This window comes from Protomyctophum parallelum (assembly GCF_964188405.1).
Source record: "Protomyctophum parallelum genome assembly, chromosome: 16".
NCBI classification, from domain to species: Eukaryota; Metazoa; Chordata; class Actinopteri; order Myctophiformes; family Myctophidae; genus Protomyctophum; species Protomyctophum parallelum.
Window position 1 is genome coordinate 48,263,311 of NC_139711.1, and position 14,589 is coordinate 48,277,899.

General features: G+C 35.7%; 1 protein-coding gene across 1 annotated transcript in view; it reads right to left on the bottom strand.

Moving 5' to 3' along the window:
- Positions 1–14,589, bottom strand: part of LOC310873049 (phospholipid-transporting ATPase ABCA1-like) — a 47,990-nt gene that overhangs the window by 21,532 nt on the left and 11,869 nt on the right. Inside the window, exon 6 of the mRNA XM_083785327.1 lies at positions 1,960–2,086. Coding sequence (XP_083641453.1) covers positions 1,960–2,086 — 127 coding nt within the window. The remainder of the gene's footprint in view (positions 1–1,959; positions 2,087–14,589) is intronic.

A 14,589-nucleotide genomic window follows, 5' to 3' on the forward strand; every position in this document is an offset into this window, starting at 1 on the left:
CATGTTTAATTCCAGCGTGTGTAACCTACATTATTGTCTAAGTGAAAGTTTTCATATTGTAAATTTGATCGCTAACGTGGTTTAGCGACTATAGTACTTTGACAGCTCATTCATCGTAGCTTGTTTACAAGTCAAACGGACTTCTTGTGCAGAAACTGCCCCATCAAAATAAGAGCCACTTGTATTGATTAGTCAACACTAGTTTTTATTTCTAAGTCTACTACAGGACATTAACATCTCATTTAAGTGCCTGTCAGCATTCTCTCAATCTGAGTATCCCATCCTCAAATATTCGGTAAAACAGTGCCTATCAAGGCAACAGTCTGTCTTGAGAGACTAGCATTCTCTAGTCTAAATTATGTCTCTCAGCTGGTGTGCAAATGGCTAGGCTGTGGCAATAATAATAATTTAAAAGAAAATAACTAAAAATAACTAAAATCGTAACATTTTTGGAACCATTAACTTTAGTTCAAAATGTTGAATTATGAACTGAATTAGTTCCTTTAAAAAAATTAACTGTGAACTGAACTATAGTTAATAAAAAAAAGAACTTTCCCAACACTGAACACATGAATCAGCCGGCTCCTGACACCGCAAGGTACATTAATACAAGTAAATGTGAAAAAGTTGACACCAAAAGCCAGACAGAGGGCTTGTTTCCTGTTTGTTTTTTAATAAACAATCAAACTCAGCATTTTTGCCTGCCTATTAGGCTATTTGTTCGGTGGAAACTTGATCATTAAGTTGATAAAAAATATTTTTTTTAAAAAGTAGTGTCCATGTAGCTAGCTACTTTTGCCATGTAGCTTATAGTGTAGCTTGCTACAATTATCTGGGGATAGCTTCGTTGTAGTTGAGCTATATTTAATAGAGAGTAACTGGTAGTGTAGCTTACTACATTTTCCAAGTAGCTTGCCCATCACTGGTTATAGTTCTGTCTGCCGTGAGAGCCGGCGTAATATGGTCAATACTGGATCAATGCTCTTCTTAGTAGGCTAGCTGCCAAATAAACCAGCTTATAGTGACATTCATCTGTGTCTGTGTGAAACACCTGGACTGACATCTATTCTAGACTCCCTGCTCAACACATCACAGTGTGTGTGTGTGTGTGTGTGTGTGTGTGTGTGTGTGTGTGTGTGTGTGTGTGTGTGTGTGTGTGCAAGCTTAGAGCTATTGGTTTTGATAGCACATCAGTGAGCTGGATGCAATCCTACCTGGAGGGGAGAGAACAGATGGTGGAGGTGAACGGAACACTGTCCCCCCCCCCTCCCAGTGAGCTGTGGCGTCCCACAAGGAAGCATACTAGGGCCTTTACTGTTCCTAATATATGTTAACGACATGACTTCAGCTTGTGACTGCAACTTGTTCCTGTTCGCAGATGACTCAGCACTGCTGGTCTCGGACAGGAACAAACTGCAGGTTGAAAAGACCCTCAGCTCTGAACTCGGTAGAATCTGCACCTGGCTCGCTGATAACAAACTATCCTTACACCATGGGAAAAACTGAATCCATCCTCTTCGGATCAAATAGTAAACTCAGCAAGGCAGATGGCTTCTTGGTTAGAGTGGGTGACAATATTATCACACGAAAAGATGAAATTACCTACCTAGGTTCCATCCTGGAGGCTAATCTTTCCGGTGATAAGATGGCCACCAACGTAATCAAAAAAGTCAATCAAAGAACAAGATTCCTTTACAGGATCTCCTCACTGGTCAACAAAAACACCTTGAAGACCTTAACAGGAGCCCTCGTACAAGGTTTCTTTGACTATGCATGCACCTCATGGTACCACGGCACCTCAAAGGCCCTTAAAACAAGGCTCCAGACCTCCCAAAACAAACTGGTCAGGCTCCTACTTGGCCTCACCCCCCGAACCCACCTCACCCCTGCCCACTTTGTGTGTGTGTGTGTGTGTGTGTGTGTGTGTGTGTGTGTGTGTGTGTGTGTGTGTGTGTGTACCTTGGTTAACCCCCTCAGCTCCAGGATGTCTCCGTGTCCCAGCCCGTGGACGATCCTCTGTCTCTCTCTCGCTACGTCTTCGTCCTCCTCGCCCAGAGGAGTCAGTTTACCCAGCTTACTGACAGGCCTGGGGACACACAGACAGGTTACAGAGAGACAGACAGGTTACTGACAGACAGAAAGGTTACTGACAGACAGAAAGACAGACAGACAGATATGGGTGTCTGTGTGCGTGCGTGCGTGAGTGCGTTGATGCGTGTGTGCGTGCGTGCGTATACCTGGGTTTGATCATAAAGGTGTTTATCATAACGTATACCTGGGTTTGATCATAAAGGTGTTATTGTATCATAACGTATACCTGGGTTTGATCATAAAGGTGTTATTGTATCATAACGTATACCTGGGTTTGATCATAAAGGTGTTTATCATAACGTATACCTGGGTTTGATCATAAAGGTGTTTATCATAATGTATACCTGGGTTTGATCATAAAGGTGTTTATCATAACGTATACCTGGGTTTGACCATAAAGGTGTTATTGTATCATAACGTATACCTGGGTTTGATCATAAAGGTGTTATTGTATCATAACGTATACCTGGGTTTGATCATAAAGGTGTTTATCATAACGTATACCTGGGTTTGATCATAAAGGTGTTATTGTATCATAACGTATACCTGGGTTTGATCATAAAGGTGTTTATCATAACGTATACCTGGGTTTGATCATAAAGGTGTTATTGTATCATAACGTATACCTGGGTTTGATCATAAAGGTGTTATTGTATCATAACGTATACCTGGGTTTGATCATAAAGGTGTTATTGTATCATAACGTATACCTGGGTTTGATCATAAAGGTGTTATTGTATCATAACGTATACCTGGGTTTGACCATAAAGGTGTTTATCATAACGTATACCTGGGTTTGATCATAAAGGTGTTTATCATAACGTATACCTGGGTTTGATCATAAAGGTGTTATTGTATCATAACGTATACCTGGGTTTGATCATAAAGGTGTTATTGTATCATAACGTATACCTGGGTTTGATCATAAAGGTGTTATTGTATCATAACGTATACCTGGGTTTGATCATAAAGGTGTTATTGTATCATAACGTATACCTGGGTTTGACCATAAAGGTGTTTATCATAACGTATACCTGGGTTTGATCATAAAGGTGTTATTGTATCATAACGTATACCTGGGTTTGATCATAAAGGTGTTTATCATAACGTATACCTGGGTTTGATCATAAAGGTGTTTATCATAACGTATACCTGGGTTTGACCATAAAGGTGTTTATCATAACGTATACCTGGGTTTGATCATAAAGGTGTTATTGTATCATAACGTATACCTGGGTTTGACCATAAAGGTGTTATTGTATCATAACGTATACCTGGGTTTGATCATAAAGGTGTTATTGTATCATAACGTATACCTGGGTTTGATCATAAAGGTGTTATTGTATCATAACGTATACCTGGGTTTGATCATAAAGGTGTTATTGTATCATAACGTATACCTGGGTTTGATCATAAAGGTGTTTATCATAACGTATGCCTGGGTTTGATCATAAAGGTGTTATTGTATCATAACGTATACCTGGGTTTGACCATAAAGGTGTTATTGTATCATAACGTATACCTGGGTTTGATCATAAAGGTGTTATTGTATCATAACGTATACCTGGGTTTGATCATAAAGGTGTTATTGTATCATAACGTATACCTGGGTTTGATCATAAAGGTGTTATTGTATCATAACGTATACCTGGGTTTGACCATAAAGGTGTTATTGTATCATAACGTATACCTGGGTTTGATCATAAAGGTGTTATTGTATCATAACGTATACCTGGGTTTGATCATAAAGGTGTTTATCATAACGTATGCCTGGGTTTGATCATAAAGGTGTTATTGTATCATAACGTATACCTGGGTTTGATCATAAAGGTGTTATTGTATCATAACGTATACCTGGGTTTGATCATAAAGGTGTTTATCATAACGTATACCTGGGTTTGATCATAAAGGTGTTTATCATAACGTATACCTGGGTTTGACCATAAAGGTGTTATTGTATCATAACGTATACCTGGGTTTGATCATAAAGGTGTTATTGTATCATAACGTATACCTGGGTTTGACCATAAAGGTGTTATTGTATCATAACGTATACCTGGGTTTGATCATAAAGGTGTTATTGTATCATAACGTATACCTGGGTTTGACCATAAAGGTGTTATTGTATCATAACGTATACCTGGGTTTGACCATAAAGGTGTTATTGTATCATAACGTATACCTGGGTTTGACCATAAAGGTGTTTATCATAACGTATACCTGGGTTTGATCATAAAGGTGTTATTGTATCATAACGTATACCTGGGTTTGATCATAAAGGTGTTTATCATAACGTATACCTGGGTTTGATCATAAAGGTGTTTATCATAACGTATACCTGGGTTTGACCATAAAGGTGTTATTGTATCATAACGTATACCTGGGTTTGATCATAAAGGTGTTATTGTATCATAACGTATACCTGGGTTTGACCATAAAGGTGTTATTGTATCATAACGTATACCTGGGTTTGACCATAAAGGTGTTATTGTATCATAACGTATACCTGGGTTTGATCATAAAGGTGTTTATCATAACGTATACCTGGGTTTGATCATAAAGGTGTTATTGTATCATAACGTATACCTGGGTTTGACCATAAAGGTGTTATTGTATCATAACGTATACCTGGGTTTGACCATAAAGGTGTTTATCATAACGTATACCTGGGTTTGACCATAAAGGTGTTTATCATAACGTATACCTGGGTTTGATCATAAAGGTGTTATTGTATCATAACGTATACCTGGGTTTGATCATAAAGGTGTTATTGTATCATAACGTATACCTGGGTTTGACCATAAAGGTGTTTATCATAACGTATACCTGGGTTTGATCATAAAGGTGTTATTGTATCATAACGTATACCTGGGTTTGACCATAAAGGTGTTATTGTATCATAACGTATACCTGGGTTTGATCATAAAGGTGTTATTGTATCATAACGTATACCTGGGTTTGATCATAAAGGTGTTATTGTATCATAACGTATACCTGGGTTTGATCATAAAGGTGTTTATCATAACGTATACCTGGGTTTGATCATAAAGGTGTTTATCATAACGTATACCTGGGTTTGATCATAAAGGTGTTTATCATAACGTATACCTGGGTTTGACCATAAAGGTGTTATTGTATCATAACGTATACCTGGGTTTGATCATAAAGGTGTTATTGTATCATAACGTATACCTGGGTTTGATCATAAAGGTGTTTATCATAACGTATACCTGGGTTTGATCATAAAGGTGTTATTGTATCATAACGTATACCTGGGTTTGATCATAAAGGTGTTATTGTATCATAACGTATACCTGGGTTTGATCATAAAGGTGTTTATCATAACGTATACCTGGGTTTGACCATAAAGGTGTTTATCATAACGTATACCTGGGTTTGATCATAAAGGTGTTTATCATAACGTATACCTGGGTTTGATCATAAAGGTGTTATTGTATCATAACGTATACCTGGGTTTGATCATAAAGGTGTTATTGTATCATAACGTATACCTGGGTTTGATCATAAAGGTGTTATTGTATCATAACGTATACCTGGGTTTGACCATAAAGGTGTTTATCATAACGTATACCTGGGTTTGACCATAAAGGTGTTATTGTATCATAACGTATACCTGGGTTTGACCATAAAGGTGTTATTGTATCATAACGTATACCTGGGTTTGACCATAAAGGTGTTTATCATAACGTATACCTGGGTTTGACCATAAAGGTGTTTATCATAACGTATACCTGGGTTTGATCATAAAGGTGTTATTGTATCATAACGTATACCTGGGTTTGATCATAAAGGTGTTTATCATAACGTATACCTGGGTTTGATCATAAAGGTGTTATTGTATCATAACGTATACCTGGGTTTGATCATAAAGGTGTTATTGTATCATAACGTATACCTGGGTTTGATCATAAAGGTGTTTATCATAACGTATACCTGGGTTTGACCATAAAGGTGTTTATCATAACGTATACCTGGGTTTGATCATAAAGGTGTTTATCATAACGTATACCTGGGTTTGATCATAAAGGTGTTATTGTATCATAACGTATACCTGGGTTTGATCATAAAGGTGTTATTGTATCATAACGTATACCTGGGTTTGATCATAAAGGTGTTATTGTATCATAACGTATACCTGGGTTTGATCATAAAGGTGTTATTGTATCATAACGTATACCTGGGTTTGATCATAAAGGTGTTATTGTATCATAACGTATACCTGGGTTTGATCATAAAGGTGTTATTGTATCATAACGTATACCTGGGTTTGATCATAAAGGTGTGTATCATAACGTATACCTGGGTTTGACCATAAAGGTGTTTATCATAACGTATACCTGGGTTTGATCATAAAGGTGTTATTGTATCATAACGTATACCTGGGTTTGACCATAAAGGTGTTATTGTATCATAACGTATACCTGGGTTTGACCATAAAGGTGTTATTGTATCATAACGTATACCTGGGTTTGACCATAAAGGTGTTATTGTATCATAACGTATACCTGGGTTTGACCATAAAGGTGTTATTGTATCATAACGTATACCTGGGTTTGATCATAAAGGTGTTATTGTATCATAACGTATACCTGGGTTTGATCATAAAGGTGTTTATCATAACGTATACCTGGGTTTGATCATAAAGGTGTTATTGTATCATAACGTATACCTGGGTTTGATCATAAAGGTGTTATTGTATCATAACGTATACCTGGGTTTGATCATAAAGGTGTTATTGTATCATAACGTATACCTGGGTTTGACCATAAAGGTGTTATTGTATCATAACGTATACCTGGGTTTGATCATAAAGGTGTTTATCATAACGTATACCTGGGTTTGATCATAAAGGTGTTATTGTATCATAACGTATACCTGGGTTTGATCATAAAGGTGTTTATCATAACGTATACCTGGGTTTGATCATAAAGGTGTTATTGTATCATAACGTATACCTGGGTTTGACCATAAAGGTGTTATTGTATCATAACGTATACCTGGGTTTGACCATAAAGGTGTTATTGTATCATAACGTATACCTGGGTTTGATCATAAAGGTGTTTATCATAACGTATACCTGGGTTTGATCATAAAGGTGTTTATCATAACGTATACCTGGGTTTGATCATAAAGGTGTTATTGTATCATAACGTATACCTGGGTTTGATCATAAAGGTGTTTATCATAACGTATACCTGGGTTTGATCATAAAGGTGTTATTGTATCATAACGTATACCTGGGTTTGATCATAAAGGTGTTTATCATAACGTATACCTGGGTTTGATCATAAAGGTGTTATTGTATCATAACGTATACCTGGGTTTGATCATAAAGGTGTTTATCATAACGTATACCTGGGTTTGATCATAAAGGTGTTATTGTATCATAACGTATACCTGGGTTTGACCATAAAGGTGTTTATCATAACGTATACCTGGGTTTGACCATAAAGGTGTTTATCATAACGTATACCTGGGTTTGATCATAAAGGTGTTATTGTATCATAACGTATACCTGGGTTTGATCATAAAGGTGTTTATCATAACGTATACCTGGGTTTGATCATAAAGGTGTTTATCATAACGTATACCTGGGTTTGATCATAAAGGTGTTATTGTATCATAACGTATACCTGGGTTTGATCATAAAGGTGTTTATCATAACGTATACCTGGGTTTGACCATAAAGGTGTTTATCATAACGTATACCTGGGTTTGATCATAAAGGTGTTATTGTATCATAACGTATACCTGGGTTTGATCATAAAGGTGTTTATCATAACGTATACCTGGGTTTGACCATAAAGGTGTTATTGTATCATAACGTATACCTGGGTTTGATCATAAAGGTGTTTATCATAACGTATACCTGGGTTTGATCATAAAGGTGTTATTGTATCATAACGTATACCTGGGTTTGATCATAAAGGTGTTATTGTATCATAACGTATACCTGGGTTTGATCATAAAGGTGTTTATCATAACGTATACCTGGGTTTGATCATAAAGGTGTTTATCATAACGTATACCTGGGTTTGATCATAAAGGTGTTTATCATAACGTATACCTGGGTTTGATCATAAAGGTGTTATTGTATCATAACGTATACCTGGGTTTGATCATAAAGGTGTTTATCATAACGTATACCTGGGTTTGATCATAAAGGTGTTTATCATAACGTATACCTGGGTTTGACCATAAAGGTGTTATTGTATCATAACGTATACCTGGGTTTGACCATAAAGGTGTTATTGTATCATAACGTATACCTGGGTTTGTTCATAAAGGTGTTTATCATAACGTATACCTGGGTTTGATCATAAAGGTGTTATTGTATCATAACGTATACCTGGGTTTGATCATAAAGGTGTTATTGTATCATAACGTATACCTGGGTTTGATCATAAAGGTGTTTATCATAACGTATACCTGGGTTTGATCATAAAGGTGTTATTGTATCATAACGTATACCTGGGTTTGATCATAAAGGTGTTTATCATAACGTATACCTGGGTTTGACCATAAAGGTGTTATTGTATCATAACGTATACCTGGGTTTGATCATAAAGGTGTTATTGTATCATAACGTATACCTGGGTTTGATCATAAAGGTGTTATTGTATCATAACGTATACCTGGGTTTGATCATAAAGGTGTTTATCATAACGTATACCTGGGTTTGATCATAAAGGTGTTATTGTATCATAACGTATACCTGGGTTTGACCATAAAGGTGTTATTGTATCATAACGTATACCTGGGTTTGACCATAAAGGTGTTATTGTATCATAACGTATACCTGGGTTTGATCATAAAGGTGTTTATCATAACGTATACCTGGGTTTGATCATAAAGGTGTTTATCATAACGTATACCTGGGTTTGATCATAAAGGTGTTATTGTATCATAACGTATACCTGGGTTTGATCATAAAGGTGTTTATCATAACGTATACCTGGGTTTGATCATAAAGGTGTTATTGTATCATAACGTATACCTGGGTTTGATCATAAAGGTGTTTATCATAACGTATACCTGGGTTTGATCATAAAGGTGTTATTGTATCATAACGTATACCTGGGTTTGATCATAAAGGTGTTATTGTATCATAACGTATACCTGGGTTTGACCATAAAGGTGTTTATCATAACGTATACCTGGGTTTGACCATAAAGGTGTTTATCATAACGTATACCTGGGTTTGATCATAAAGGTGTTATTGTATCATAACGTATACCTGGGTTTGATCATAAAGGTGTTATTGTATCATAACGTATACCTGGGTTTGATCATAAAGGTGTTTATCATAACGTATACCTGGGTTTGACCATAAAGGTGTTTATCATAACGTATACCTGGGTTTGATCATAAAGGTGTTATTGTATCATAACGTATACCTGGGTTTGATCATAAAGGTGTTATTGTATCATAACGTATACCTGGGTTTGATCATAAAGGTGTTATTGTATCATAACGTATACCTGGGTTTGACCATAAAGGTGTTTATCATAACGTATACCTGGGTTTGATCATAAAGGTGTTCATCATAACGTATACCTGGGTTTGATCATAAAGGTGTTTATCATAACGTATACCTGGGTTTGGTCATAAAGGTGTTATTGTATCATAACGTATACCTGGGTTTGACCATAAAGGTGTTATTGTATCATAACGTATACCTGGGTTTGATCATAAAGGTGTTTATCATAACGTATACCTGGGTTTGATCATAAAGGTGTTATTGTATCATAACGTATACCTGGGTTTGATCATAAAGGTGTTATTGTATCATAACGTATACCTGGGTTTGATCATAAAGGTGTTTATCATAACGTATACCTGGGTTTGATCATAAAGGTGTTTATCATAACGTATACCTGGGTTTGATCATAAAGGTGTTTATCATAACGTATACCTGGGTTTGATCATAAAGGTGTTATTGTATCATAACGTATACCTGGGTTTGATCATAAAGGTGTTATTGTATCATAACGTATACCTGGGTTTGATCATAAAGGTGTTTATCATAACGTATACCTGGGTTTGACCATAAAGGTGTTATTGTATCATAACGTATACCTGGGTTTGATCATAAAGGTGTTATTGTATCATAACGTATACCTGGGTTTGACCATAAAGGTGTTATTGTATCATAACGTATACCTGGGTTTGATCATAAAGGTGTTTATCATAACGTATACCTGGGTTTGATCATAAAGGTGTTATTGTATCATAACGTATACCTGGGTTTGATCATAAAGGTGTTATTGTATCATAACGTATACCTGGGTTTGATCATAAAGGTGTTTATCATAACGTATACCTGGGTTTGATCATAAAGGTGTTATTGTATCATAACGTATACCTGGGTTTGATCATAAAGGTGTTATTGTATCATAACGTATACCTGGGTTTGATCATAAAGGTGTTATTGTATCATAACGTATACCTGGGTTTGATCATAAAGGTGTTATTGTATCATAACGTATACCTGGGTTTGATCATAAAGGTGTTATTGTATCATAACGTATACCTGGGTTTGATCATAAAGGTGTTATTGTATCATAACGTATACCTGGGTTTGATCATAAAGGTGTTTATCATAACGTATACCTGGGTTTGATCATAAAGGTGTTTATCATAACGTATACCTGGGTTTGATCATAAAGGTGTTTATCATAACGTATACCTGGGTTTGATCATAAAGGTGTTATTGTATCATAACGTATACCTGGGTTTGATCATAAAGGTGTTTATCATAACGTATACCTGGGTTTGATCATAAAGGTGTTATTGTATCATAACGTATACCTGGGTTTGATCATAAAGGTGTTTATCATAACGTATACCTGGGTTTGATCATAAAGGTGTTATTGTATCATAACGTATACCTGGGTTTGATCATAAAGGTGTTATTGTATCATAACGTATACCTGGGTTTGATCATAAAGGTGTTATTGTATCATAACGTATACCTGGGTTTGACCATAAAGGTGTTATTGTATCATAACGTATACCTGGGTTTGATCATAAAGGTGTTATTGTATCATAACGTATACCTGGGTTTGACCATAAAGGTGTTTATCATAACGTATACCTGGGTTTGATCATAAAGGTGTTATTGTATCATAACGTATACCTGGGTTTGATCATAAAGGTGTTTATCATAACGTATACCTGGGTTTGATCATAAAGGTGTTATTGTATCATAACGTATACCTGGGTTTGACCATAAAGGTGTTATTGTATCATAACGTATACCTGGGTTTGATCATAAAGGTGTTTATCATAACGTATACCTGGGTTTGATCATAAAGGTGTTTATCATAACGTATACCTGGGTTTGACCATAAAGGTGTTATTGTATCATAACGTATACCTGGGTTTGACCATAAAGGTGTTATTGTATCATAACGTATACCTGGGTTTGATCATAAAGGTGTTTATCATAACGTATACCTGGGTTTGATCATAAAGGTGTTTATCATAACGTATACCTGGGTTTGACCATAAAGGTGTTATTGTATCATAACGTATACCTGGGTTTGATCATAAAGGTGTTATTGTATCATAACGTATACCTGGGTTTGATCATAAAGGTGTTATTGTATCATAACGTATACCTGGGTTTGATCATAAAGGTGTTTATCATAACGTATACCTGGGTTTGACCATAAAGGTGTTATTGTATCATAACGTATACCTGGGTTTGATCATAAAGGTGTTATTGTATCATAACGTATACCTGGGTTTGATCATAAAGGTGTTTATCATAACGTATACCTGGGTTTGACCATAAAGGTGTTATTGTATCATAACGTATACCTGGGTTTGACCATAAAGGTGTTATTGTATCATAACGTATACCTGGGTTTGATCATAAAGGTGTTTATCATAACGTATACCTGGGTTTGATCATAAAGGTGTTTATCATAACGTATACCTGGGTTTGACCATAAAGGTGTTATTGTATCATAACGTATACCTGGGTTTGATCATAAAGGTGTTTATCATAACGTATACCTGGGTTTGATCATAAAGGTGTTTATCATAACGTATACCTGGGTTTGATCATAAAGGTGTTTATCATAACGTATACCTGGGTTTGATCATAAAGGTGTTTATCATAACGTATACCTGGGTTTGATCATAAAGGTGTTATTGTATCATAACGTATACCTGGGTTTGACCATAAAGGTGTTATTGTATCATAACGTATACCTGGGTTTGATCATAAAGGTGTTATTGTATCATAACGTATACCTGGGTTTGACCATAAAGGTGTTTATCATAACGTATACCTGGGTTTGACCATAAAGGTGTTATTGTATCATAACGTATACCTGGGTTTGATCATAAAGGTGTTATTGTATCATAACGTATACCTGGGTTTGACCATAAAGGTGTTATTGTATCATAACGTATACCTGGGTTTGATCATAAAGGTGTTATTGTATCATAACGTATACCTGGGTTTGATCATAAAGGTGTTTATCATAACGTATACCTGGGTTTGACCATAAAGGTGTTATTGTATCATAACGTATACCTGGGTTTGACCATAAAGGTGTTATTGTATCATAACGTATACCTGGGTTTGATCATAAAGGTGTTTATCATAACGTATACCTGGGTTTGATCATAAAGGTGTTTATCATAACGTATACCTGGGTTTGACCATAAAGGTGTTATTGTATCATAACGTATACCTGGGTTTGATCATAAAGGTGTTATTGTATCATAACGTATACCTGGGTTTGACCATAAAGGTGTTATTGTATCATAACGTATACCTGGGTTTGATCATAAAGGTGTTATTGTATCATAACGTATACCTGGGTTTGACCATAAAGGTGTTATTGTATCATAACGTATACCTGGGTTTGACCATAAAGGTGTTTATCATAACGTATACCTGGGTTTGATCATAAAGGTGTTATTGTATCATAACGTATACCTGGGTTTGACCATAAAGGTGTTATTGTATCATAACGTATACCTGGGTTTGACCATAAAGGTGTTATTGTATCATAACGTATACCTGGGTTTGATCATAAAGGTGTTATTGTATCATAACGTATACCTGGGTTTGATCATAAAGGTGTTTATCATAACGTATACCTGGGTTTGATCATAAAGGTGTTATTGTATCATAACGTATACCTGGGTTTGATCATAAAGGTGTTTATCATAACGTATACCTGGGTTTGATCATAAAGGTGTTATTGTATCATAACGTATACCTGGGTTTGATCATAAAGGTGTTATTGTATCATAACGTATACCTGGGTTTGATCATAAAGGTGTTATTGTATCATAACGTATACCTGGGTTTGATCATAAAGGTGTTATTGTATCATAACGTATACCTGGGTTTGACCATAAAGGTGTTATTGTATCATAACGTATACCTGGGTTTGATCATAAAGGTGTTATTGTATCATAACGTATACCTGGGTTTGATCATAAAGGTGTTATTGTATCATAACGTATACCTGGGTTTGATCATAAAGGTGTTTATCATAACGTATACCTGGGTTTGATCATAAAGGTGTTTATCATAACGTATACCTGGGTTTGACCATAAAGGTGTTATTGTATCATAACGTATACCTGGGTTTGATCATAAAGGTGTTTATCATAACGTATACCTGGGTTTGATCATAAAGGTGTTTATCATAACGTATACCTGGGTTTGACCATAAAGGTGTTATTGTATCATAACGTATACCTGGGTTTGATCATAAAGGTGTTTATCATAACGTATACCTGGGTTTGATCATAAAGGTGTTATTGTATCATAACGTATACCTGGGTTTGATCATAAAGGTGTTATTGTATCATAACGTATACCTGGGTTTGATCATAAAGGTGTTTATCATAACGTATACCTGGGTTTGATCATAAAGGTGTTATTGTATCATAACGTATACCTGGGTTTGACCATAAAGGTGTTTATCATAACGTATACCTGGGTTTGATCATAAAGGTGTTATTGTATCATAACGTATACCTGGGTTTGATCATAAAGGTGTTATTGTATCATAACGTATACCTGGGTTTGATCATAAAGGTGTTATTGTATCATAACGTATACCTGGGTTTGACCATAAAGGTGTTTATCATAACGTATACCTGGGTTTGATCATAAAGGTGTTTATCATAACGTATACCTGGGTTTGATCATAAAGGTGTTTATCATAACGTATACCTGGGTTTGATCATAAAGGTGTTATTGTATCATAACGTATACCTGGGTTTGATCATAAAGGTGTTATTGTATCATAACGTATACCTGGGTTTGATCATAAAGGTGTTATTGTATCATAACGTATACCTGGGTTTGACCATAAAGGTGTTTATCATAACGTATACCTGGGTTTGATCATAAAGGTGTTATTGTATCATAACGTATACCTGGGTTTGATCATAAAGGTGTTATTGTATCATAACGTATACCTGGGTTTGACCATAAAG